The following is a 27858-nucleotide window of genomic DNA, read 5'->3' on the forward strand; positions in this document are numbered from 1 at the left end:
TTGTTAAGGCAAATCATTCAGGACAAGAAAAACACCATACATTTTTTATTTATTGATATTCTCATACTGAACATAATTCAATTTGATGAGATCCCTTCCATAGGCAAACCGAGGGGGGGGGGGGGGGGTCCTAGTGCCTGGAAACTCCCCTCCAAGCCTGGGGCACTGTATAATTGAGGTGGCTGGACCCTGCTCCAGCTTCACATGTATATGCTTGAAAAGGGAGAGCTGCGTGCACCTAACAGTAGTGCAGGCAGCATTGCCCATGTATATTATGGGGATAGGAAGAGTTGGAGAGCAGCCAAGCACTGTCTAATATTATAGCCACGCCCCCATGCTGGTCATGCCCACTGGTGGCGTGGTGCGGAAACCCACCCTCTACAAAAATGCGTTTGCCCCTGCCTTTAAACTTACAATAATTGAAGAGGGATCCACATATGGTGGGAGATTTAATTGCTGGTGAGGTGGTGTGCGGACATTATATGGCAATGTTTGCTGCGCACAATGACAGCCATTATGGTAGAAATCTCCGCTCATTTTTTCGGCGCACCTGGGGTGCAAGAAAAGATGAGCAGGGATTCCTGTAAAATCTCTGAAGCGAATTTCTCCGTGGACATTCCGGAGACATCTCGCAACAAATTAAATCTACCCCAAAGAGTTAAAAATTGCAAAGGTGTCTGTGCATCTATTGTACAATCACATTCCAGCTCCAACTGACAATTGTTGCTGGTAATAGATGTATAATTCTCAGTATCTCTTCTTTCCCCTACATATACTGATGACTGCTCAGTGCTACTCCTGATATACTTCCCACCGTTGTATCTAGTGCAGCGTAATGATTGGTTGCTGTTGGTTACACCACGTTTGTGCTATGTGCTCCGTGTTAATAAACATGTTTTTTGCATGACTAAAGCACTATGCTAAGAGGGAGATGTAACTGTCATTGATCACGCAGCTGAGTACAATAGATAGGGGACATTACTGCAGGGCTGTTATTTACATGTCAGAACACCCTTGTTTCCTCCCAGTGACTTCATATTGCAGACGTACTTTTAAACTCGAGCCGATATTTGTGCAGTGATAAAAAATGTGTATTTCCATTAAGATGTCATTTTTGGCAGCACATCACATGAAAGTACAGTACGCACAAGATTCTGGTCCTTGGAGGTTGACATATCTGTATTTAAACTAAGAGTTCCTAGTTCAGGTTTCTGTCAGCTCATATTTGCCTGGTAAGATTCATTTAATCTCATTTCATCTCTTAGTGCTTCAGACAGCATTTATTAGCTGGGTATAGAGGTATTGAGATATAGAGGTATCAAGGTATGGGTGAAGAAGTATAGAGGGAAGAGGTATGGAGGCATGGAGGGAAGAGGTATGGAGGCATGAAGAGAAGAGGTATAGAGGTAAGAGACATAGAGAGAAAAGATATAGAGGTAAGAGGCATGGAAGGAAGAGATATAGAGGTATGGAGGCATGGAAGGAAGAGGTATGGAGGCATGGACAGAAGAGGTATGGAGGCATGGAAGGAAGAGGTATGGAGGCATGGAGGGAAGAGGTATAGATGTATGGAGGCATGGAAGGAAGAGGTATGGAGGCATGGAAGGAAGAGGTATGGAGGGAAGAGGTATAGAGATATGGATGCATGTTAGGAAGAGGTATGGAGGTATGGAAGGAAGAGGTATGGAGACATGAAAGGAAGAGGTATGGAGGGAAGAGGTATATAGGTATGGAGGGAAGAGGTATGGAGGCATGGAGGGAAGAGGTATGGAGGCATGGAGGGAAGAGGTATGGAGGCATGGAGGGAAGAGATATAGCGGTATGAAGGCATGGAAGGAAGAGGTATGGAGGCATGGAAGGAAGAGGTAGGGAGGCATGGAAGGAAGAGATATGGAGGGAAGAGGTATGGAGGCATGGAAGCAAGAGGTATGGAGGCATGGAAGCAAGAGGTACAGAGGTATGGAGGTAAGAGGTATGGAGGGAAGAGTTATGGAGGCATGGAGGGAAGAGGTATGGAGGCATGGAGGGAAGAGGTATGGAGGCATGGAAGGAAGAGGTATGGAGGCATGGAAGGAAGAGGTATAGAGGGAAGAGGTATGGAGGCATGGAAGGAAGAGGTATGGAGGCATGGAAGGAAGAGGTATGGAGGCATGGAAGGAAGAGGTATGGAGGCATGGAGGGAAGAGATATAGAGGCATGAAGAGAAGAGTTATAGAGGTAAGAGACATATAGAGATAAGATATAGAGGTAAGAGGCATGGAGGGAAGAGATATAGAGGTATGGAGGTATAGAGGTATGTGGGGAATCGGTATAGAGGTATGGAGGGGAGAGGTATGGAGGGAAGAGGTATAGAAGTAAGAGACATAGAGAGAAAAGATATAGAGGTAAGAGGCATGGAGGGAAGAGATATAGAGGTATGGAGGTATAGAGGTATGTGGGGAATCGGTACAGAGGTATGAAGGGAAGAGGTATGAAGGGAAGAGGTACAGAGGTATGAAGGGAAGAGGTACAGAGGTATGGAGGGAAGAGGTACAGAGGTATGAAGAGAAGAGGTACAGAGGCATGGAGGGAAGAGGTACAGAGGCATGGAGGGAAGAGGTACAGAGGCATGGAGGGAAGAGGTACAGAGGCATGGAGGGAAGAGGTATGGAGTCATAGAGCAATAGAAGCATTGAGGTATGGAAGCTAGAGCTAGAGAAGTATGGAGGCATAGAGGTATAGGTCACACCCCTTTTTGGTCTAAGATAATCATTATATTGCTTTTAATGTTCTCAAATGATAGCTTCCTTGCGTCCGCTAGTTACTGGTGGGTTTGAATGGTTTATAAATTGTCCCATCTAATCCCACAGTTGGCTTTGGGAGATGGGGAAAATATTGGAGTTGAACGCCAATGAATCTTATCCCGCTGACCAGTGTTACCTTGATGTATAGGGTGATACATATAAAAGCATCATCACTGGTGATAAAGCAATAGACCTTTTCGCTCTTTGATAGATATACATCTATATAACAGTTTTATTGAAAATTCAAATAAATTACAATATAATGAAGATGAAAAAGCAAACGCGATGAGGATTGTAATCCTGGCACATTAACCTAGAGAGTACCACACATAGCACTTCCGGACGCACTGAGGACTGTACTACAATAATATTATTATTATATAACTGAAAGCCAAACAAATACTGTGACAGATTCAATCTAACTACAACAAACATCTGCATATAATAAATATGTTTTCACCAACAATTCCTGTAAAAGATTTCTGATACAGACATCAAAGGGGAACGAAGCAAAGCATTTTGGGTACGGCCGTCCGCTGCCAGTCACAAGTCACGCCTGCATCAAACTTCACAAGTAAATTGGAAGATCTGTGCCCAAAAATCTGGAATTCGCATCATGAAGAGGTTTTAATGTGTGTCATCGTTTGCATTGATTCTTTCAGAAAGAATAATAATATGATTATTCTTATAGAACAGAGCTTAGATGGGTGACAGAGACGATTCCCCCAGGGGGGAACAAACATCTTATCTGCTCAAAGTGACTTCTGAGATAGCGTCTTCACTTCCCCATTAAAAAGTAGCTTTTGAACCAGTTATTTTTAAGTGTTGAAACTTTTATCTCTGCAATTGTTGTCTAGAAACTTAGTTTGTCTGTTTTGGTAGCAGTTATCTTTGACAAATAAGCGGTTCTTACAGAGCCTTGACATCACTTACACTCCCTCAAGTATAATTGAGTAACAGCTGGCTCTGAATTCATAATGAAATGCCCTTTCTATCAGCTTGCAAGCATGATTGATAGGCATTCTAAATTTTACTAGCATTCCTATAAAATCACTTACAGCTATTTTACTTTTTTCATATACAGACAAATATATGTCATGCACGGTGTTCCTGCATCACCACCAACCGGATAAACACGGACTATTGCTGGAAACTACACTAAAAGTGGGGAGTAAAGTGACTGTGTTCATAGGGTAACTTTGTATCACTTATTAAAGCAGTTTTGCTCTAACAGGGTTGTGTCACTGCTGGCAGCTGTAAGAGGACTTGTACCACTTACTACAACAGTAGAGGGTCTCTCTAAGCCAGATATCAGTTTCAGGGTCATTCAGAATAATAATAATAAAGTTTTAAAAAAAATGTTTAAATTGCTCTATTGTATTATCCTCTACCACCTCTGATGGAGGCTATTCAAGTTATCCACTACTCTTTCTGTGAAGTAGTTTTCCTCATATTTCCTCTGAACCTACTTCCCCCCAGTGTCAGTACATGTCCTCGTGTTCTAATACTTCTCTTCCTTTGAAGAATGTTTCCCTCCTGCACCTTGTTCTAACCTTGGATATATATGAGAGTTTCTATCATGTCCCCCGTTTCCTTTCTCTGCTCCAAACTATACATATTAAGATCTTTTAGTCTTTCCGGGTAAGTTTTGTGCTGTAGGCCATGCACCATTTTAGTTTCCCGTCTTTGTACAGTCTCTAATATATTTATATCCTTCTGGAGATATGGCCTCCAGAACTGAACACAGTATTCTAGATGAGGCCGTACCAATGACCTATACAGTGGTATTATTATTTCTTTCTTTCTGCTACTGATTCCTCTCCCTATATAACCAAGCATCTGACTTGCCGTCCTCATTACTTTGTTACATTACTTACCTGTCTTTAAGTCACCTGAAATAGTGACTCCTAGATCCCTTTCCTCCTCAGTAGTTTCCATTGTAGCGCCATTAATACTATATTTAGCCTTTGGGAGTTTCAGACCCAAGTGCATGATTTTGCATTGTTTGGCATTAAACTGTAGTTGCCACATTCTTGACCATTCCTCTAGTCTACCTAGATCATCAATCATTTGTTTACCCCTCCTGACGATAGTGATAGGATTACTGCAGCGGTACTTGCATGGGAAGTCTTCACAGGACTCCCCCCAGCGAGGGTTATCTTCAGAGATAGTTTTCACTACCCTCGGGAGTTTGATAAATAGGTAGAAGCTTTAAATCCATGAAAAGATCTTTTCTCCCTATGATAAATAAGGCCCCACAGAGTGACAAGTGCACAGAATACTTTACAGAATGCAGACTATAGTAGGGATATTTAACAATGATTTGTCACAGATAGCTCACTTTCTATGCATGCTTGCAATGTGGAGGGATAGGAAAGGCTTGTGGAAGTCCCCCAAAGTGAGCTTAGGAGCTGGCAGAAGGTTTTACGGATGGAAAGTAAAAGAACCTGAGAGATAATAGTGAGCTGCCTGGAGGGCATCTGAGCTCTATACTTATAATGACTTCAATAGAAACAGACGCTATAAGTATATCCGCTCTCCATACATCGACCAGATGCAGCACAAACACTAAAACATCAGGGGGTAAATGTATCAATGTCCGGATTCTTCAACTCCGGCGAGATCGGCGTCTTCAGCGCTTAAATTTAAAGGCAGCGCCGCTTTAAATTTAAGCGCTGAAGACGCCGATCTCGCCGGAGTTGAAGAATCCGGACATTGATACATTTACCCCCAGATGTTTTGATGCCACTCAAAAAAAGCAAAATGCTATGTAAAACCATGGGCATTGCAATACCAGTGTGTCCTCTCTATTCAACCAGGAGGAGGCTACAAACAGAAAAATGTAATGTTTTAAATTAAACATTTTCAACAGGTGTATTTTAAGATGCCCAGAGGAGATCCTGAGTTTCCAGTATACAGAACAAGAGAAGTAGTACTGTGTATTTGCCCAGCGCGGACACATGCAGATTTACAACAGATACCAAGAATTGTACTTTCTACTACTGTGATCAATATCAACAGCAAATACAGTTACTACAGCAAAGCAAACCACATGCCCAGAGGAAGATATCCATGATATATCTCTCTAAAAACAGACTGGGAATTTTGCATCAATGTGCAGATGCAGGTACAAACCTTAGGAGATTGGCTTGCAGTCTCCTGTGTAACAGAAAGGACAGACTACAGACTGATTGATTCATGCACACCATGATATGGCGATAACAGAACAGGTATTGTGATGTCACAACTCGTTACATTTTCGCAGGTACGGGGAGGAGTTCGCCAGCGAAAGTGAGACATGATTAAAATGAGTCATGAGACACCAGCATGAGTTGTGTATGTAAATATATCTATACACACACATATATATATATATATATATACATACATACATACATACACACACATATATTAGATTTATCAAAGGTTCTAAAAAGGAAAGCTGAAGATGTTGTCCATAGCAACCAATCAAATTCTAGCCATCATTTAACTAGTACATTCTAGAATCCGATTGGTTGCTATGGGCAACACCTCCACTGTCCTTTTTTAGAAAGTTTTGATGCATCTACCCCTATATCAGTGGATTTAAAAGTTATGAATATCTTCATCAGTTATGTAAGGGCAGAGAAGGCTTTTGCCCAAGGCCACCAGCTTCCGATGTATCAGATTGTTAACAAGTATTTTATTTACAATTGTAACAGAACATTGATACTTTCATGTTGTTCTTTTGCATTTCTTTATTTTTATACATTGTTACTGCCTCCAATCGTTGGACTACAAAGTATACAACGTATAACTCACAGTATCTCTCTTTTCAGCCTGGTTTATTACTCACGGAAATAAGCATCACTTCTGTGCTCGATTACCACGATCAGATTCCGTAATAAATAACTTGCCGAAATTGCAACAAGATAATAAAAAAAAAAAAAGAAGAGTAAAAAAAATAAAAATAAAAAATGTAAAGTGTAATCTCATAAGACAGAGTCACCCGGGACGGTTCGGAGGAGCAGGGGAAAAATGCAGAACGCAGCTTATTTCTGGCCAAACTAAGTAAATATGACACGCAGGCCGGAGAAGGAGAGCGCACATATTTTCTCAAGCTGTCATTTTGACAAAGTGACTTCTCACCACTGGGAGATGGAAACCTAATAACATTGTTTCGTTCATTGTGTTAACCACATCCGTATAAAAAAAAAAAAATGCAAGTCTAATGCAGTCTGGTGTACGGTAGCCGGGCCAGGCAGCGGATTTGTAAATGTGCAGTATAAACAGAACATAACTGTGCGCTGAAACACTGTTTAAACTAGGAGATTACACGCACAACGCCGGCGCTGCTGCATCTTATTCCCTGTTATATCATCTACACTGTGACCTCCAGAAATCCGAGGAGGAATAGAAAATAACCGCAGACACTTCAATTACAGTATTAGCCCATATTTCATTCACCACGTTTACAATAGATATTTTTTTATATAGTGTCAATATTTTCTGCCACACTCTACAAACAGCGAATCGTATTTAGTCACATTAGTACTTTCCGCAAGGTAGCTTGCAATCTAATTTACTGACCATAGGGGCTTGTTTTAGCTTTTGGATAATGGGGTGATACCCAAGTAACATAGTAACCTACATAGTAACATAGTTGATGAGGTTGAAAAAAGACACCAGTCCATCAAGTTCAACTTATTTTGGATCTCCTGCGATCCTGCACTTATATTTGGAATTGATCCAGAGTAAGCAACCTCCAATCTGTTTCAATTGTGAAAATCCCCCCAGACCCAATATTGCAGTCCTATTTTTACCCCATATCCACTACTATCCTTCATTTTAATTAACGGTCGTATCCCCGGATACACTTTTCCGCTAAAAAATTGTCTAACCCTTTCTTAAACATATTTATTGAATCTGCCATGAATTCCATATCTTGACTGCCCTTACTGTAAAGGACCCCTTCCTTTGCTGGTTGTGAAATTTCCTCTCCTCTAACCTTAGGGAGTGACCAGGTGTCCTGTGTATAGTCCTTGGGGTAAAAAGTTCCCATGAAAGTTCTCTGTATTGACACCTAATGTATTTGTACATAGTAATCATATCTCCTCTTAGACGCCTCTTTTCTAAAGTAAACATGCCTAAACTGGATATATGGAAAGCAAAGCTTCTATTCGCTGTGCAACAATTCTACCCCAAGTAAGTGAGGTAAGAAGAAAACGTACCCCCTCTGGAAGGCCACAGACTAGTGCAGGTGGTAGCAAAGAAATTACTCTATTTATTTAAACCAATATAAAACCAAAAACAAATCCACACTTTACTCTTACCTGGTCTATCTGCATGTCTCTGTATACTCAATAAATAAGCCACACCCATTTCACTGTCTATTTTTTTTTTTTAAAGTGTCCAAGTTGGTTGCAGAGCTAAATAAAAACATTGGTGGATTTAGCAAGGATGTGAGCTTAGTTAGCATGGTCTAACTGTGGCACAGTGGTTAGCATTGTTGTTTCACAGTGCTGGGGTCAAGGATTATATTTTGGAATTTGTATGTTCACCCCGTGTGTGTTTCCTGCGGGGGTTCCAGTTTCCTCTCACACTCCAAAAACATACTGGTAGGTTAACAGGCTGAAATTAATATGTGTGTGTGTGTGTGTGTGTGTGTGTGTGTGTGTGTGGTTGGGAATTTAGATTGTAAGCTCCACTGGACAGGGACTGATGCTTAAAACGTTCTCTGTAATCAGGGCCTGATCAACCACTAGGCTGACCAGGTTGCAGCCTGGGGCGCTGGGTCCCTGGGGGCGCGGCACTGTGGGTATTTTTTTTTTCTTCATTCATATTTTTTTCGGGGTGGGGGAGGGGGGGGTCGCCGCGGGGGGGGGGGGGGGGTCGCCACGGGGGGGGTGGAGGGCTCGACGATCAAAAGCATTGGTGGTCAGTGGTTAGCAACACACAGCCAATCGCCAGGCTGCCTGTTGCTGTGCAGCAGACAGGAAGCAGGACGTCTTCACTTCCTATCTGCTGATCTGAGGAGAGGAGCGACGCTGGCACAACTACAGGTAAGTGAAGGGGGGAACTGCCCTGCATATCTATAGGGAGGGGGGGGGGAACTGCCCTGCATATCTATAGGGAGGGGGGAACTGCCCTGCATATCTATAGGGAGGGGGGGGAACTGCCCTGCATATCTATAGGGAGGGGGGGGGGAACTGCCCTGCATATCTATAGGGAGGGGGGGGAACTGCCCTGCATATCTATAGGGAGGGGAAGGGAACTGCCCTGCATATCTATAGGGAGGGGGGGGAACTGCCCTTCATATCTATAGGGAGGGGGGGGAACTGCCCTGCATATCTATAGGGAGGGGGGGGGACTGCCCTGCACATCTATAGGGAGGGCGGGGGGAACTGCCCTGCATATCTATAGGGAGGGGGGGAACTGCCCTGCATATCTATAGGGAGGGGGGGAACTGCCCTGCATATCTATAGGGAGGGGGGGGGGAACTGCCCTGCATATCTATAGGGAGGGGGGGAACTGCCCTGCATATCTATAGGGAGGGGGGGAATTGCCCTGCATATCTATAGGGGGGGGAACTGCCCTGCATATCTATAGGGAGGGGGAGAACTGCCCTGCATATCTATAGGGAGGGGGAACTGCCCTGCATATCTATAGGAAGGGGGGGAACTACCCTGCATATCTATAGGGAGGGGGGGGGAACTACCCTGCATATCTATAGGGAAGGGGGGAACTACACTGCATATCTATAGAGAGGGGGGGGTAACTACCCTGCATATCTATAGGGAGGGGGGGGGGACTACCCTGCATATCTATAGGGAGGGAGAGGGGGGACTGTCATGCATATGTATAGGGAGGGAGAGGGGCACTGTCATACAAATCTATAGGGTGGGAGGGGGGGGCTGCCATGAAAATCTATAGGGAGGTAGAGAGGTTGATATGTATGAAGGAGGGCAGAGGAGGGGGGCTGATATATGTGACTGGGGGAGTTTTGATGTGACGGGGGGGATAGCTAGCTAGCAGAGTGGAGGTAAGGAAAATAGCTGCAAGGGGGATGGATGCAGGGTGGGAGGTAAAGAAAATGTCTGCAGCAGGGGTTAAGGAAAATGGCTGTGGGGGGAAGGGGTTGTGGTTAAGGAAAATGGCTGCAGGGGGTATTTAAAAAATAGAGCAGCTTTGGGGGGCAGAATCTCATGATTGTGTGGTGGTCACATGGGTGGTCTCAGCAATCACTAGAATACTAAATATTAGTGAGATGGGGCTGGTAGAGGTTTGTATTTGATTGACAACAAATATTCAGATATTGCTTATATATGCCTGTCCAATGGGATACTTTTAGCTGGCCATAATGGAGTGTTTTGTTTTAACTAAAGGGCCTAATCATTCAGGGTTTGCATTATAATACATTTTTGCATTTTCAAAAAAGGACGCCAACTTTCCAGAAGCCAGCGAGAGGATAACAAAGTTGCAAGAGAGAAGAGCAAGGACAGGTAAGAGACAATGGCACAATCTGTCTAAATCTAAATTTGAATGCTGGAGAATACACCTGAACATTCATATTCAGGAGTGTTCCTATACACCTATATATTCGGAGGAGGGGGGGGGGGGGGGGGCGCTGCGGCCGTATTAGCCTAGGGCGGCCAGAACCCTTAATCAGGCCCTGTCTGTAATAGTAAAGGTTGATAAATAATACTGCTATCCGTTGAGCTATCAGATCATGCATTGCATTAACTCCTGACACTCTGCAAAATCTCGGTCACAATCTTCCCTTTTACCGTCAAAAAACACCAGAAAACTGGTCACATATTTCTACAGATCCTGGGGAATTGTGTGGAGCTACGTGCAGTGGTTAGAAAGGAGGCACTAATGTCTCACATCGGGCATTGTTATATATTTTATGATTGCAAAGGATTAGCACAGGCAGACTGCAGAATGGCAATGTCCACATGGGAGGAACTGCAGCATGCAGTAATCTCTTGTTCCATCTAATTCTTCCCTGTGCCATCTCTGCTGCCTCTTCTGCTGACAGAAGTGACTGACTGAAAAGCCCTACAGTCTGCAGCCTAACGGGCGGCTTATCGCTCGGGTGAAAGTCCAGGTTTAATAATCCTGCTTTCTATAGAAACCTATTGGATTAACAGATAGATGCAAAGTGTAATTATAAGTAAAGAGATGCGATTTGCTTACACATGCGGAAAGTGCAACAGGATTCTAAAGTAGACTAAGTTCTATGCTGCACAAAGGTAACATTTTTCTTTAAATAGTATGTAGCCGTATGATTCAAAAGAACAGAGGAATTTGCTTACCAACTCGGAAATGTATCGATATTAGAAAAATTAATGGGAAAATAAATTCCAGGTGTTAATTCAATAGAACCACACAAGGTCCACACAAGGTCCATATTGTAACCTGCTATCAGCTGTAGCATTAAATATATTGTTTTGGGGATGGAAGTAGAAATATAAACATGTGACAGACATTATTCAGTGTTCTCGGCTCTACTTAACATTGTAATGGAGGAAGTTATTTGCCAGTAAATAGAGAAAACACCTCTAGGCAGCAGAGCAGCTTCTAAAGTATGAATTAAAAAAACGGTGGCAGAGGAGGATCAAGGGCTTTGATACATAAGTCCTGGTGGAACAACAATCTATCCAGGAATGTGTAGGAATACCAGACAGCCATTGTACTTGGTAGAATCAAAGGGTATAAAGTATAAAGTCTTCCAAAGTCTTAGTATAAAGGCCATGGCTGAATTCACCGGAAGGGGAGTCGGGAGACCTCTATAGGCACCTATCCTATAATGGCCGTTGTCACATAAACACAGTATATATACTAATATGCATAATGAAATGATTCTCTAACTTATGTATGCATGTATTTTTTGTTATGGCCTTTGCAACACAGAAGTCTATCTACGTGAATTATGCTGTGCGTAGAGTGCAAAAGTCTTTGTATTCGGAAAATACATATAACATTCATAACTACATTTACATATTAATGAAATGATCTCCTGATACTTCAAGGAAAGATAAAAGTACAAATAATGAACAGAACACAACAAACAACATCCGATTTGATAGAGTAAGTAAGGTTATTATTGTATAGCTAAAAATAAAATAAACAAATCTATTTGTGCGGATCCACGAAAATATATTTACAACTGAATAAATACCTGGGGTCAGAGTGCCAAATGTAGATAAGTAATGATATATAATTAAGCCATGACTAATGTATGAATTCAATACAAAATAAAAACATACATTAAAAGCATTTGGCAGTTTGTATAATGAGGAATCTACATAAGTTAATGAGGTTTGAATTCCTGCTGTAAGGACGGAGGAGAATCAACAGCAGAGAGTTAGCTCCTGCGGTCCTACCTTTATTCATATCAATGAGTTGCTTCTTCTTTTGCAATCGCTCCATCTTTTCAAGCTCTGCTTTTTCCTTCGCTATCTTCGCGCGTTTCATCTTCTCCTCCATCTCTCGCCTCTTGTTGTTCTCTTTGACGGCCTCCTGCAATATAAGGTTTACTCATTACCAACATGCCTCTAATTAGAAAAATATAAAGACGTTCATTTCACCAGCACATGTGAGGTTGGGGGATCATCTGACTGCGCAGCTCTGATTGAGATAACGGCGATCTTGCGCTCATGTTCCTCACAGTAAGCTCCTCTTGTGGCGAGGGGCATAAACATTTGGTATAATGTGGGCAGAGAGCATTAATATTAGAAGTGCTGGTGGATTTAGGGGACACAGTCTGGCCCTGATTCATTAACAGACGCAAAACTAGCGTAATGTGCGCTTTTTAAAAAACGCACGAACATTGTGCATACGCACGTCTGAATTCAACAAGGAAGAGATGTAAAGAAATGTCTGTTGATGAATACGGGTCTAGGTCCGCTCATCAGACCCAACACACTGCAGGATATGTCCTATACATATGTTATTATTATTATCGTAGATTTGTAAGGTGCCACAGTGCTCCGCAGCGCCGTACAGTAGGGAAGACAAGGACATACATAAAACAGGACATACGTAAAACAAGAACAGACAAGGCAGACAAAATGAATGGAGACATGAAAACAAAGGGTATGGAGGACCCTGCTCATTAGAGAGCTTACATTCTAAGTGGAAGAGGGCACAACTGAAAAAAGAGGACCGAGTGTGGCTCAGAGTGGAGATTGGGATAGTTGTCAGGGTGCATTAGTGTGAATAGTGTTATCGAGGATAAGGGCACCTCTAAACAAGAGATGGGTTTTCAAAGAGCATCTAAAGATTTGAAGGCTGTGGGGAAGTCTGATTGAGCGTGGTAGGGAATTCCATAAGTGGGGAGCAGCACGGGAGAAGTCTTGTAGGTGGGAGTAAGAGGTGGTTACCAGAGATGAGACAAGGCGCAGGTCAGAGGTAGATCTAAGAGGGCGGGAGGGACAGTGTTTTGATATGAGATTCAAGATGTATGAAGGGGTGGTGTTGTTGAGGGCTTTGTAGGTAAGGGTGAGTAATTTGAAATTGATTCTGGAGGACACAGGGAGCCAGTGTAGGGATTTGAAAAGTGGTGCAGCAGATGTGGAGCGGTGAGAGAGGAAGATCAGTCTTGCAGCAGCATTTAGGATGGATTGAAGTGTGGATATATGGGTGTCAGGAATGCCAAACAGCAGGAGGTTGCAGTAGTCAAGATGGGAGATGAGAGAATGGATAAGAGTTTTGGTAGCACTTTGAGTAAGAAAAGGGCGTATTCTGTCAATTTTTTTAAGGTGGAGTCGACAGGACTGAAAGAGAGTCTGGATGTGAGGAATAAAGCAGAGGACGGAGTCAAGTGTGACACCAAGGCAGCGGGCTTGGGAGACTGAGGAAATTGTGGTGTTATTGACATTATTAAGTGTAATATAAAGTCACAAAAGAATGCACAGAAAAAAAAATCAATTAATGTCACCTGTTAATAATATAGTCATTAATGACAAAGCGTTAAAAAGAAAAAAAAAAGTAGTTTTCATTTTTATTTTTTCCGTTCCCCCTAAAATACATTTATTAGGATGTTATTTATGTCTACTGTACATAAAATACATTTTTACAGTAGCTCCTGATTACAAACACATGTTCTAGCTGTATACACATGTTCTAGCTGCATACTCAGCCGTCATCACTAGTAATCAGCACTTACACCAGTCCTGTAGCTGGTGCAAGTGATACAACTGTAAAACACGCATCTTAGAGATGCCCAAAGATTGAATTGGACGCTGCTGCGTGCGCACCAGCTTGGCACGCCCTTACTGTATATTGACTACGTGGATACGCCCACTCCCCTCACCAGTTCTGCCCATGAAATCTTAGACTGTAGTAAGGGTCCCTTAAGATGAATTCTCTGGTGTATGCTCCCGTCCTGGGCAGGTGCAGAGTTATTTTACGCCAAATACAGGACATATCGGCATTTATGCTCCTTAATGTAATCGGGTGCTCCATGTGTACGAGTCAGTTAGCAACATGACTACTATTCTCAAAGTCTTGAAGCAGATTTGTCAGTGTGAAGTGTTGAAAGGTGCACTTTGATATTTGTTTCAATTTTCTATCGAAAGAAATCAATATCTGTCCCAGCAATAATAATATATAGCTAAGAAAGACGTCATTCCCATTTAATCTGACACTTTCCAAAAGGTAACATTTGGGCGTGTCATAAAGGGGCGAAGACCCTCTGGTCATCAAGTGGTTAATTCAGTAAATCGATCCGTGTGCGACTGTCAGAAAGCAGCGGTATTATAACCCCCATCGGAGCCTGGACTGATGTGTCAGAAAAATGTTTTCTATTTAACAATATGTTGTCTTAAGTTACTAAAACAAAATTATTTTCTTTTGCATCAGCCGCATTGCATGCACCAACTGGTTTGCATGTCTTAAGCTGGGTACACACCTGTGCAATTATGGTGCAGATCACATCATTCATGACCATTTGGTCAGATATTGTATTAATCTGGATGCGCCCACCATCATGTTTTATTGTACCAAAGCACATCACATCTGTTGATTTGGTTTTATAAACTTCCTAAAAATCACAATCAATGATGGGTTGATGTCGGGGAAATGTGGCAGTGTGTACGCACTCAGGACCAGCAGCGTAGGCAGATATCTGTAGTGTGTACAAAGATACAATCTCTTCAGCAGATGGTTATGACAGATCAAGATCACAGATCTGGAGATAAATCATGTAGGTGTGTACACATAAATCGGCTGCTCATCGGGACTTTAAATTGTTGGTGAAATCGCATCTGAAGTAAGACTGCAGAGGTGTGTACCCAGCTTTACTTAGACACAAAGAAATAAAGACAGATAGATAATATTTCTTAGGTTGAGAAAACACAAGCCACCTAAAGTTATCCAAGTTCCTAACCTGCGATATGAAATATGGTTTCAGTTCAGAGAGTTTTTCTATTAATTAAATTCCTACTGAAAATAAAAAAAAGCTATCAAGGCCTCCGTGGAAGTGTCAACTATTTTAAAAAGATGATTTCAGGGTTTGTCAATGAAATGTCTGCAGGACAGAATTATTAGCGCACGTTCACTTTGAAATTCACTATAAACTGACACATTACGAGCGCGTGTCATGATCTAAAATTAAAATATGAAGTTTGGCAATGGACATAATAAAAGTAATGTCCGTATTATATTGTTAAACTCCCCGAATTCAAGGTCAGATGGCTTGTGAAGTGCCTAGGAGTCAGCTGTAAATCTACAGAGCCCGGTCGTGTTATCTAGTATATATCGTAGAGCTTCAACAAGTGTCAGTTCATCCACCTTTGTTCTTGAGGAACCAGAGTCGGAAGATAGAACAAGGGGTCATTACTGTAACCAAGGCTGTATTCCTGTGCATAGAAATGTCAGAGAGCCAGTTCTTACCCTGCACAGCAGGATGACGATGTCAAACTTGTTTTCCTTCATTGACGAAGAAATCAAAGAAATATATAAAGTCAACTGGTGTAAGACAACTGAGGTGGGGATGTGTCACGGAGTAACACTATATTGTGCTCTGTGATACAGAATGTTCTGTGTAATATAGAGAGATGCTCAAATTATTTGAACTGGTTCAAAATCCAATTGAATTTGGGCCATTTAGAATTGTTTGTGGTATGACCGTGATTGTTGGGTTGGTTCAAATTGGTTTGACGGTCGCAGCCCCGTCTTCCAAGGCCAACCTCAAACTTAAAGAGTTGAAGTTGGCAGGTAAAAGGCATTAAAAATAAACTATTAATAGTAGCCTGATTGTGCGTAGATGGCTACGTTTTATAGTGTTTTTAATGCTTTATTTTAAATTCAAATCTCAGTAATAATTTAAAACAATATATTTAATCAAATAAATAAATACCTATATGTAATAACACATCAGCAGTATTATAAACAAGTGTTACAAGATATAACAAACAAATATAACCATAAAGCAGGAAGGAGCTAGGGGCCACATCACTGTTGCACAGTTTCTGTATCTACATGTGTCCCATATTCTGGAGGTGGGTTTATGTCCCCCCTTTCTTGACGTTTCCTGGCATATATTACAGGCATTCAACAGAAACATCTTATCATCGGTAGACACAAGATACGATTCTCGCCGCATACGTATATTAACCAGTAGGTTCAATGGACAAAGGAAGCACATTATTTGCAAATATTATATAATCCACACTTTTATCCATCCCAGTTTTTCACAAACGCCCAGCCTGTCCCAGATACAGCAATCTGAACATCTGGCCGTGACTGGCGTCACCTTAGGTACTTGAACACAATGAACACACAATGAACACACCTTTTCTGCCAAAACAAAGGATTTATTATGATGTTCTTACGTTCACCAAAACCACTTATTAATGTTTCACGCTTAAATCACATACACATGTAGCATGATCCTCCATGGGCTTCATAAGTTCACAAAGAATCATGGATAAAATGCTAGATTACATGTATTTTTATCCAAAAAATATTTCCAAGGCTTAGTTACAAAAATGTTAATACCAAGAAATATATTAAGTTGCACAAATAAGTTTCAGAATTAAAATAGGAAATAAAACCAGAGTCACTACTTACTATGTAAGACTTGGTGTGTGAGGTAACACAATTGAGAAATATGCGACATTTCAGTCTTGATAGACACCCTCATGAAAATGCACAACTGATCTTCCTCTCTCACGGCTCCATATCTGCTGCAAATCTCTACCCTGTGTCATCCAGAATCCAATTCAAATTAGTCACCTCTACCTACAAAGCCCTCAACAACTCTACCCATGTATACATCTCAATTCTCATATCAACATACTCTCCCTCCCGCCCTCTTAGATCTACCTCTTACCTTCGCCTTGTCTTGTCTCTCTGGTAACCACCTCTTTCTCTCGCCTACAAGACTTCGCCCGTGTTGCTCCCCACTTATGGAATTTCCTACCACACTCAATCAGAATTTCCTACAGCCTTCAAATCTTTAGACGCTCTCTGAAATCCGGATGATTCTATTCACACTAATGCACCCTCACAGAGGTTCCAATCTTCACTCTGAGCCATGCTCACTCCTCTTTTTTCAGCTGTGCCCTCTTTCACTTAGAATGTAAGCTCTCTAATGAGCAGGGTCCTTCATACTCTTTGATTCATGTCTGCATTTATTTTGTCTGCCTTGTATGTCCCTGTTTTATGTATGTCCTGTTTTTCCTATTGGGCGGCGCTGCGAGGCACTGTGGCACTACACCAAAGCAAATGGCCTGAGCTGTAGATCCACGTACTAAAAGACAGAGGACGCCAGTTACGGCGCACGCTGGATGCGAACCACAAATCACCACTACACCTAGAGAGCTCACTCAATGAGCTTACACTTACAAGCTTGCTTTTCACTATTTGGGGATGATTATGCAAACTAGATGTGTCTCTAGTTTTGCATAAAGGCATAAGTGTAAATGTCACAATAAACTCCAACCTCCTATCACTTTAGAAGCACAGGTTTTCAATTATTTTTTCTAAAAATACAGCTTGGTTTTATATCACTAATGGCTTCAATTAATCCGCTACGCAACAAGTGCCCTAAAAATACGCCCCCTTCAGCCCTTTATCTCATTAAATTTTCTTCACATAATGAATCAGGAACAAAGGCGCCTCGCTCCACGTATCTCCTCCCATCAGCCATTGCAAACACCTGTGTCACACCCGTGCAGCACCTTTGCGCCACCAACTTATACAGTCTGTCAGACTGCACATCAGCGCAATTAGAGGCATGTGTAATCACCAATAAGTATATTATAATTTGCATCATCGGCTTTTTACGTTCAAAATTATGGACCAGATTTAAAGATTTTAAAAGAGTCAAATTTTATATAAATTAAAAGTAAAAAAAACCTCACTCATTAAAGAAAGCAAAAAAAACACAACAACTTACATTTACCTCTGGACCCTGGATATAATGTAGGTTTGTATGAGTGTCAGCTCTTGTGGTTGATTCTAGATGTTTGTTGAATAATTTCAACCAGATTCATCAAAAATAAAAGGGTGAATTTGGAACAAATTGTACAATTTGTGTCCGATTCGATCACACGTTGGCAGCATTTAAAATGTCAGTGAAGGGTTAATGAAAGAACGTCAGTCTTGTGAAATGTAGAGCCAGGCCGCATTGTTCCAGATGGGTAACACAGGCCGAAATATGAATCTCTTGGGTTGTTACAAAATCATATATTTCTTTATTTCGGCTTTTTATTATTCATTGGTTGTAAAAGTGACTTCCACACGGATTCCCCAGGGCGCCCGAGCACGGACGGACGTTTTCCCTGGCGAGTAAGGTGGAATCTCTGCAATATATTCCCTCCAATGCTGAACACTGAGTAGTATGTGAACATTCCATTTATACCGTCTCTATAAACTCTAAATTATACACAATTCAGGTCTCTAGGTTTCTCCTAAAAATAGCAGTTTTATTACTGGAAGGACCATAACACATCCATATCCCCTTCTGTGCCTGTGAAGTTGCTGAACTGAACCAGACTCTCCAGAAATTTGTAATTAATTTTACATACTGTGAATTCCTCTACCTGGATTTAGATGCAGACTGTGATTGTGCAGGGATGTGGGAGTACTGCCCCAGGGGCTCTTAATATGACTCTTATTGGTGGCTTTATTCACTCATTGACAATTATTACATTCTATAATAACCTACACAACAATGTTTTCTTCTATAATGTCCTATACCCCCGTGTTACACTCTATAACGCCCTATACCCCAGTGTTACACTCTATAACGCCCTATACCCCAGTGTTACACTCTATAATGCCCTATACCCCAGTGTTACACTCTATTATGCCCTATACCCCAGAGTTACACTCTATGATGCGCTATACTCCAGTGATACACTCTATAATGCCCTATACCCCAGTGATACACTCTATAATGCCCTATACATCAGTGTTACACTATATGATGCCCTATACCCCAGTGTTACACTCTATGATGCCCAATACCCCAGTGTTACACTCTATAATGTCCTATACCCCAGTGCTACACTATATAATGCTGTATACTCCAGTGTTACACTCAATAATGCCCTATACTCCAGTGTTACACTCTATAATGCCCTGTACCTCAGTGTTACACTCTATGATGCCCTATACCTCAGTGTTACACTCTATGATGCCCTATACCCCAGTGTTACACTCTATAATGCCCTATACCCCAGTGTTACACTCTTTAATGTCCTTTACCCCAGTGTTACACTCTATGATGCCCTATACCCCAGTGTTACACTCTATGATGCCCTATACCACAGTGTTACACTCTATGATGCCCTATACCCCAGTGTTACACGCTATGATGCCCTATACCCCAGTGTTACACTCTATAATGCCCTATACCCCAGTGTTACACTCTGTAATGCTCTATACCCCAGTGTTACACTCTATGATGCCCTATACCACAGTGTTACACTCTTTAATGTCCTATACCCCAGTGTTACACTCTATGATGCCCTATACCACAGTGTTACACTCTATGATGCCCTATACCCCAGTGTTACACTCTGTAATGCCCTATACCCCAGTGTTACACTCTGTAATGCCCTATACCCCAGTGTTACACTCTATAATGCCCTATACCCCAGTGTTACACTATATAATGCTGTATACCCCAGTGTTACACTCTGTAATGCACTGTAATATAATGTAACCTCCTCTACAAAACACAAAGAATAAATAAATGGTGTATATATAAATAAGACAGTAGATTGCATTGCTGTAATTTTGCTAAAATGGCAAATAAGCTGTGATCTCAAGTCCAAATAAACTGAAGTTTTAGGTCAGATGTTTTGCAGTAAAGAAACCGTACTCCGCTATATTAGTGTATACAAAGTATTATTCCATTTCTCCAAAACATTCCTTGTCTTTTATATGGTCTTTCCACTCCTCACAGTACTAGTGTAGGGATAATATTATTACCATTATAAGCAGAATACTGTACTCATACAACTGTAAAATGTATTGAGGATAATTTAATCCTTACTGTAAATTATAAGTATTATAAGTCACAGAGGAATTCCGTCACAATATAAAAGACACCAGGCTGCACCGATCTCTAGGCCATTTCTAATACCCAAAATAAGTGACAGTATTGGGTACAGCTTTCTTCATAATATACAAGTTCCCCTGAAGTTATAACTACAGAACTCAGTGTCTCTCCAGATATTAGTTACAGAAGTTTATACCAGAGATGTGCGGAACGCTGTTGTTGACAACAGTTCAATGCAACCATGTCAAATTAATCCATCAATATTATGTGGCGGAGCAAATAGAGGTGTAGAGAATATTATATACTCTATAGCAAATTCTCAGTAAGAACACACGAAACAAGCAAGCGGAAAACACTTAAAATAAACCAATTTATGATACTGAGAAAAGTGATCAGATAGCCAGAATAACGTCCTGTAGATTTATTATTAAATACTGTTGATTACCCAGTTGAAAATCTTCTGCTTTGTGTGTGTCAGTGAAAGAACAAAACACTTCTTTTGAAGACAGTTATTATTGATTTTTCAACTCATTACGTCTCTGTAGATGTGCAAAACTGATCAAATCAACGCCAGAGCAAGCGACACAAAGTCGGTGTGAGAACAGAACACAATGTAGGGGTTCATTTACTAAGATTCCCTTTATGGAGATAAGTACGATTCATTTTTTGTTAATCACCGAAGTCCCTCATCAACAATATCACTGAGGACATTGAGCAATACTCAGCTAGTTTGGCAATATTGGCCCACAGAAATAAGAGCTAATTTCACTTACACTTGGCTAAAAGACCAAAACAAAAATAAAATCATAAAATGTATTAAAAAATAAAATAAAAAAATAATTTAAACCTTCACGGAAAAAATAAAGGATTTTTTAAAAAAATTATTTTGTTGTATTTTTGCCATCCAGAGATATTAAGCTATATTGGCAGTGGGGGATTAACAAGGTAATACAATTCTGTAGCCCCCCTGCCCACCCTCATTGTGCCCAATACACAGCTTTAGTGTTGTCATTGTGGATCAGTCTATTGAACAGGAGATCTCAGCACTAGTACTGGCAGAAATACTACTTCTACTACTAAAGGTCATATAGGAAGAAAGTCTCAGATAAGGCCCTCCAAAAACCGCTTGATGATCACTACCAAGATATAAATGCTCTTTCAAGTTTTAATGGGAAATATAATCATAAGTTTAATAACTGTGATTTATTTAAAAAAAAATAATCAAAAATAGGCAACTTAACATCCACCAGTGGCGAGAAAACACTCAGACCAAGGCCACTCGTTACAAGTAATGGTTCTGCTTGTACTTGGCAAAAGTGAGTACCTACCAAGGTCAAGAATCTTCTCTAACTTCCCATGCACTACCTTCTTGCTCTAAACATAGGTCTGCCACCTCCAAAACAGACACATCCAGGAATCAAAAGAAGAACACGGAGGTTGAAGAAGACTTAAAGGGACCATTACATCCTCCTGAGAAGAGTGTAAGGTGTCCATGAGTTTAACCTCCAACATTTCAGATACTGGTATGATCTTGACATCAAGGCTGACAACGTAGAGGAGCAAATTGAGCAAGATGTCTACTCTGAGCCTGAACCCATTGTCCAAAATCTTTTAATTTGTGGATGCCCAAACAGACCGAGGACTTCGGTCACAAAAGTGACATTCCCTATGGTTGAAGTAAGTGCTCTGTTAAACTATTTGCATGTCCCGTTTAGTCTACATCTAAAGACTGGATGGGAGGTCCAAGGACCTCACCGTAGTATTGTTAAGGAATGCTGAGCTTTGTCCTCCTCTATCTTTTATTAAACTACCACCTTGCTCTGGTACACTGTCTCACCTGATTTATTAAAAGCTGGGCTTTGTAGTTGTTAATTCCAGTGGACATGAGTTTCTAGTGATGAGGGTGATGATATTACATTAACCACATCTTCTCTTAAAGATAATCTTCAGTTCTGATAAGATCTTCAAACTTTTACACATAGATTTGTGAATGTTCTATTTTACATGAGACAACTTTACGTTTAGATTAAGTGGTCATTGAAGATGTTTTTCATCTATAACCTAAATGTGTAATAAATGGTCATTTCGATCTTAAATATTGCTTCTTGGTCGTAAATAGCATTTTTCTTATATGAAATAAGCTTACCTGAGACTAGGCTACGTCCAATCGAGCAGATCAGAACCAATCAGAGACTATTTACAGTTCACAGTGGATCAATGGCAGCTGTTGACCGTTCTATGACATCACAAGACCTATTTATGATGTCAGCCAAGTCCCAACTGCTAAGTCTCAACCTTGCTGCATTTTGTAACTAGATAGAGGTAAATTAAATATCTGTTTGTAACATTTTAAAGAACAATAATTCAATTTTTTCTAAACACTTTCAATATCTAGTACATACGGTGGAGTCACCACAAGACCACTTTCCATATAAATATGGCTGAAACATGAGGTGCTGATAGACCACTCACGTATATAACTGGACAGAGAATTTATTTAAAGGAAATAGCGCAGACCGCTGATTTATATAAATTTCCAATGCACTTATTTTTAATATTAACAGACAGGGTGGCATAGGCGGTCCATCCTGTCACAGATTTCTGGTGGCAGTAGTGGGATTCGAACCCACGCCCTCGAAGAGACTAGAAATGTTGCACCTTTACACATCAAAAGATCTTATTAACATGGGGCCTTTCATCAGACCGTTTGGAATACCTATTCACACAGAACAACCAAAACCAAAAACAAGCCAGTTTCCCACATCACAATACACAAAAGGCTTGGTAAACAAAGGCTCACTGTATCAGATATATACATCAGAAATAGGCATATCCTATAGCAAGGTTAAACAAGAGACAGATTTCTTCCCTTGGTCTCAGAAATGAAAGATTTCCCTATATCAAAACATACACAATATTAAAAATTAGCGCATTGGCAATTTATATAAATCAGCGGCCTGCGCCATTTCCTTTAAATAAATTCATACCAAAAGTTATTTATCAATGATCCAGTCACACCTTCCTGCTATGGCAACTGTATATCAACAGGATGGTGTAGAGATGTAGGAGATTTAATCCAACAGTGCATGCAGCCACGGCAAACATACCCAGGTTTAGATGGGTGACGAGGCAACTTGATACACTTCATGGGCCCTCTAACGTTCATAACGGCCGCGCATCACCACTAATCTCAGCAATAACTTTAAACAGTACATTAAATCGAAGAAAGAGACACCTATCTGTAATAACCTATCAGCAGATATTTTACCTAAGTGTTACAAGCTATAACACACACATCTGACAATAAAGCAGGAAGGGGCTGAGGGCCGCAGGTGAAAGCTCAGAGGGCCGCATGGGGCCCTACCTGTTGCCCATCACTGGTTTTGATGTTTCTAGACCGTCAGAATCGGCTGATGCCTAAGAAGCAGCACTGGACAAGAGATCATGTGGATACTGGAAGTACAGATTGTGAAATGTCAAATCCAGTTTACAAATAAGGGTCAGTTTGTGAGAGCTGTACAGGATTAATATGGAATTACTAAATGGAGCAGGATAATGGGCAGCACGGTGGCTTGGTGGTTAGCACTTCTGCCTTACAGCACTGGGGTCATGAGTTCGATTCCCGACAATGGCCTTATCTGTGAGGAGTTTGTATGTTCTCCCCGTGTTTGCGTGGGTTTCCTCCGGGTGCTCCAGTTTCCTCCCACACTCCAAAAACAAACTGGTTAATTGGCTGCTATCAAATTGACCCTAGTCTGTGTGTGTGTTAGGGAATTTAGACTTTAAGCTCCAATGGGGCAGGGACTGATGTGAGTGAGTTCTCTGTACAGCGCTGCGGAACTAGTGGCGCTATAGAAATAAAAGTGATGATAATGATGATTCCTGATTGTGACTAGATAGAGGGCTTAATGGTGGCAGAGAAAGGCGATGCCCACGGATAGGACCCAGATACCAGGGAGCGTCAGAGAAAGATTGGTATATATCTTATAGGAGTGACATCACCACTCTCCAAATATAAGTTTGCAAATGTCTATGGGTCCGTTTATCAGGAGTTTGTATGTATATTTGTGTCACCTGTGTAAAAACAACTGTTTCTGTGTAATATATTTTATATATATATATAGCTGTGCATTGTCCCACTGTTACATTGCTAAATGGAAAGTTTTGTGCTAGAGGTGAGCAGCGCTCTTGTATTTTATGTGATCATTTATTTATTTCCCCTGCAGTCCCTTATTGTATTCCTCTACTTTCCATGTGCTAAGAGACCAATTAGCGCACTGAAGGGACACGCTGGCGAGGACGGCCGACGTGTGACAGTTTCATGAAATGCCGCGTTTTAGGGTCACGGAATCTTCCGTTTTGGATTAACCCCTTGCGTGCTGTAAGTGGATAGAGAACATAAGGCAGCCTGGGCGCTGGATCGGCAGAGTCTGTGCACCTAGAACAGCAGCTAGTTCGTATCTCTCACTACTCTATAAGTCGCAGTGAGAATAATGTTCCACATGCCTCAGTATCATCATCATCATCAGTTATTTATATAGCGCCACTAATTCCGCAGCGCTGTACAGAGAACTCATTCACATCAGTCCCTGCCCCATTGGAGCTTACAGTCTAAATTCCCTAACATACACACACACAGACAGAAAGACAGACAGACTAGGGTCAATTTAGATTGCAGTCAATTAACCTACCAGTATGTTTTTGGAGTGTGGGAGGAAACTGGAGCACCCGGAGGAAACCCACACAAACACAGGGAGAACATACAAACTCCACACAGAAAAGGCCATGGTTGGGAATCAAACTCATGACCGCAGTGCTGTGAGGCAGAAGTGCTAACCACTAGGCCACTGTGCTGCCCCCTTCACTGTCTGTAAAGTAAGTTCGATGCGAAAAGCCGAACTTTCAGTTTCAGGGGTCTGTGCATGCTCAGTAGCGCAAATCGGACATTGGAGTCCTGCCCCACTTCCTGTTTCCTTCTAGACCATTGGGAAAAGTAGCAGTTGCCATAGCAGCCACGCAACACACAGGAGATGGAGCGAAAGCGCTCCTGCATGTAAACGCTGAACCGTCTAAGTGTATACCTATTAGGAAGACAAATGATAGGGCTTATACACATGTGTTAGTGATGCATGGAAACAAACCTGATTGCACGGTTCCACGTAGGTGTAATATGTTTTTCTAGCAGAAATCCTGCCTTTGAAACCATGCAGCGACACCTGTCCACATTGTTTTATTTTTAAATTGCTCTTAACTTGGCTTGACCGTTGGTTAACTGCATGAAAACCAGGTAAACAAAACAATTATAAGAATTCTGCTAAAAAAGATCAAAACAGGTAGTAAGGCGACTATCCGTTTTAAAAAATGAATCATAAAAAACCCCCAGAAAAAATGAATAATTGTTTTCATGTATTTAACTTTAAAACAATTATTTGGTGTAATGTTTGGACCTATATGGAAAGCTCATTAACCTAATCCTAAGTGCAATATAATAGCATGATGTGTGTGTATTTCAGCACATTTTAGTAGCACATACAGTAACTTCTCATGTGTTTTGCTGGTGTTGACAGAAGCCTCAACCACAATACATATCACACAGTGCAATAAACATTCATTGATGAATGAGAAACGGAGCTGCTGTACAGCTGGGACAAATAGACTTTATAACTTTTATTGCACAAGACTTTTATACTTTCATTTCCATTCGGATTTACAAGGTGCACACACGATTAGTTTGCTTACACCTATATCTATTACTGGTTTCCCTGGAAATCCAATCACACTCTCCCTGGAATTGTTAAATGGTAATTAATGAAGCCTTTGATTTTTTTTTGGGATCATCCTACCACTCGCACTATAAAACCTTTATGGCTGCCGACATAAAAAGAGTCATTAAAACGTCCTATGCTTTTAACTCAAATGTTATATCCGCTCAATATGGCGTCCATGCGTCTGATGCCCTTCACGAGAGAAAAAAAATAACCATACACAAGGCCGGTCCTTGTTTTAACAGATTTGCTAGTGGAATAATTACTGATCTGCTGTTTTATGGAATATTGTTATTACCACGCAGGACCATTTAGAGCTGGGCATAAGTTGCTTTCAGCCTGGGAAACTTACATCTGCTTTCATGGATCCGCACAGCGCATACACACAACTTCTGTATGTAGAGTTGGGCTCATGTTATATTTGCAGCCACTTGGAGAGTCGTGTTGAGGTATTAACGTGGAAGTTCATTACAGGAGGGGTGTAGAGAGGCAAGTCAACCATGTCCCTTAAATATATGTCCGATTTTGTGTTGATGATGATTATGGTCACGTTTGCGATAAACACATTTATAGGCTATATTACAAGTTGCACATCTCTTAAGAAACGTGAAAGTGAAAATACAGTAGTAGTGTAAGGATAAATGTAAGGACGCAGCTTTTGTGCATACCCAAAAGGTGTATATCATATTACCACTTCTCCTTTACGTCATACCGCCACTTTTCCTCCTTTATATCAAACCGCCACTTCTCCTCCTGTAAGTCACCCGCCACTTTCCTCCCGTACGTCATACCACCACTTCTCCTCCAGTACGTCATACCACCACTTCTCCTCCAGTACGTCATACCACCACTTCTCCTCCCGTACGTCATACCGCCACTTCTCCTCTTGTAGGTCACACCGCCACTTCTCCTCTTGTACGTCACACCGCCACTTCTCCTCTTGTACGTCACACCGCCACTTCTCCTCTTGTACGTCACACCGCCACTTCTCCTCTTGTACGTCACACCGCCACTTCTCCTCTTGTACGTCACACCGCCACTTCTCCTCTTGTACGTCACACCGCCACTTCTCCTCCCGTACGTCTTACCGCCACTTCTCCTCCCGTACGTCTTACCGCCACTTCTCCTCCCGTACGTCTTACCGCCACTTCTCCTCCCGTACGTCTTACCGCCACTTCTCCTCCCGTACGTCATAACGCCACTTCTCCTCCCGTACGTCACACCGCCACTTCTCCTCTTGTACGTCATACCGCCACTTCTCCTCCCGTACGTCTTACCGCCACTTCTCCTCCCGTACGTCATAACGCCACTTCTCCTCCCGTACGTCATAACGCCACTTCTCCTCTTGTACGTCATAACGCCACTTCTCCTCCCGTACGTCATACCGCCACTTCTCCTCCTGTATGTCATACCGCCACTTCCCCTCCCGTACGTCATACCGCCACTTCTCCTCCTGTATGTCATACCGCCACTTCTCCTCTTGTACGTCATACCGCCACTTCTCCTCTTGTACGTCATAACGCCACTTCTCCTCTTGTACGTCATACCGCCACTTCTCCTCTTGTACGTCATACCGCCACTTCTCCTCTTGTACGTCACACCGCCACTTCTCCTCCCGTACGTCATACCACCACTTCTCCTCCTGTATATCATACCGCCACTTCTCCTCCCGTACGTCATAACGCCACTTCTCCTCCCGTACGTCATACCGCCACTTCTCCTCCCGTACGTCATACCGCCACTTCTCCTCCTGTATATCATACCACCACTTCTCCTCCCGTACGTCATACCGCCACTTCTCCTCCCGTAC

At 41.7% G+C, this 27858-nt stretch overlaps 1 protein-coding gene across 5 annotated transcripts in view; it reads right to left on the minus strand.

The window, feature by feature from the left end:
* DIAPH2 (diaphanous related formin 2) overlaps window positions 1-27858 on the minus strand; it is an 828187-nt gene that overhangs the window by 148745 nt on the left and 651584 nt on the right. For all 5 annotated transcript variants that reach the window (XM_075186343.1, XM_075186345.1, XM_075186342.1 and 2 more), the window contains one exon: window positions 12152-12287. In XM_075186343.1, coding sequence (XP_075042444.1) covers window positions 12152-12287 — 136 coding nt within the window. The remainder of the gene's footprint in view (window positions 1-12151; window positions 12288-27858) is intronic.

This window comes from Mixophyes fleayi, chromosome 9 (assembly GCF_038048845.1).
Source record: "Mixophyes fleayi isolate aMixFle1 chromosome 9, aMixFle1.hap1, whole genome shotgun sequence".
In the NCBI taxonomy this organism is placed as follows: Eukaryota; Metazoa; Chordata; class Amphibia; order Anura; family Limnodynastidae; genus Mixophyes; species Mixophyes fleayi.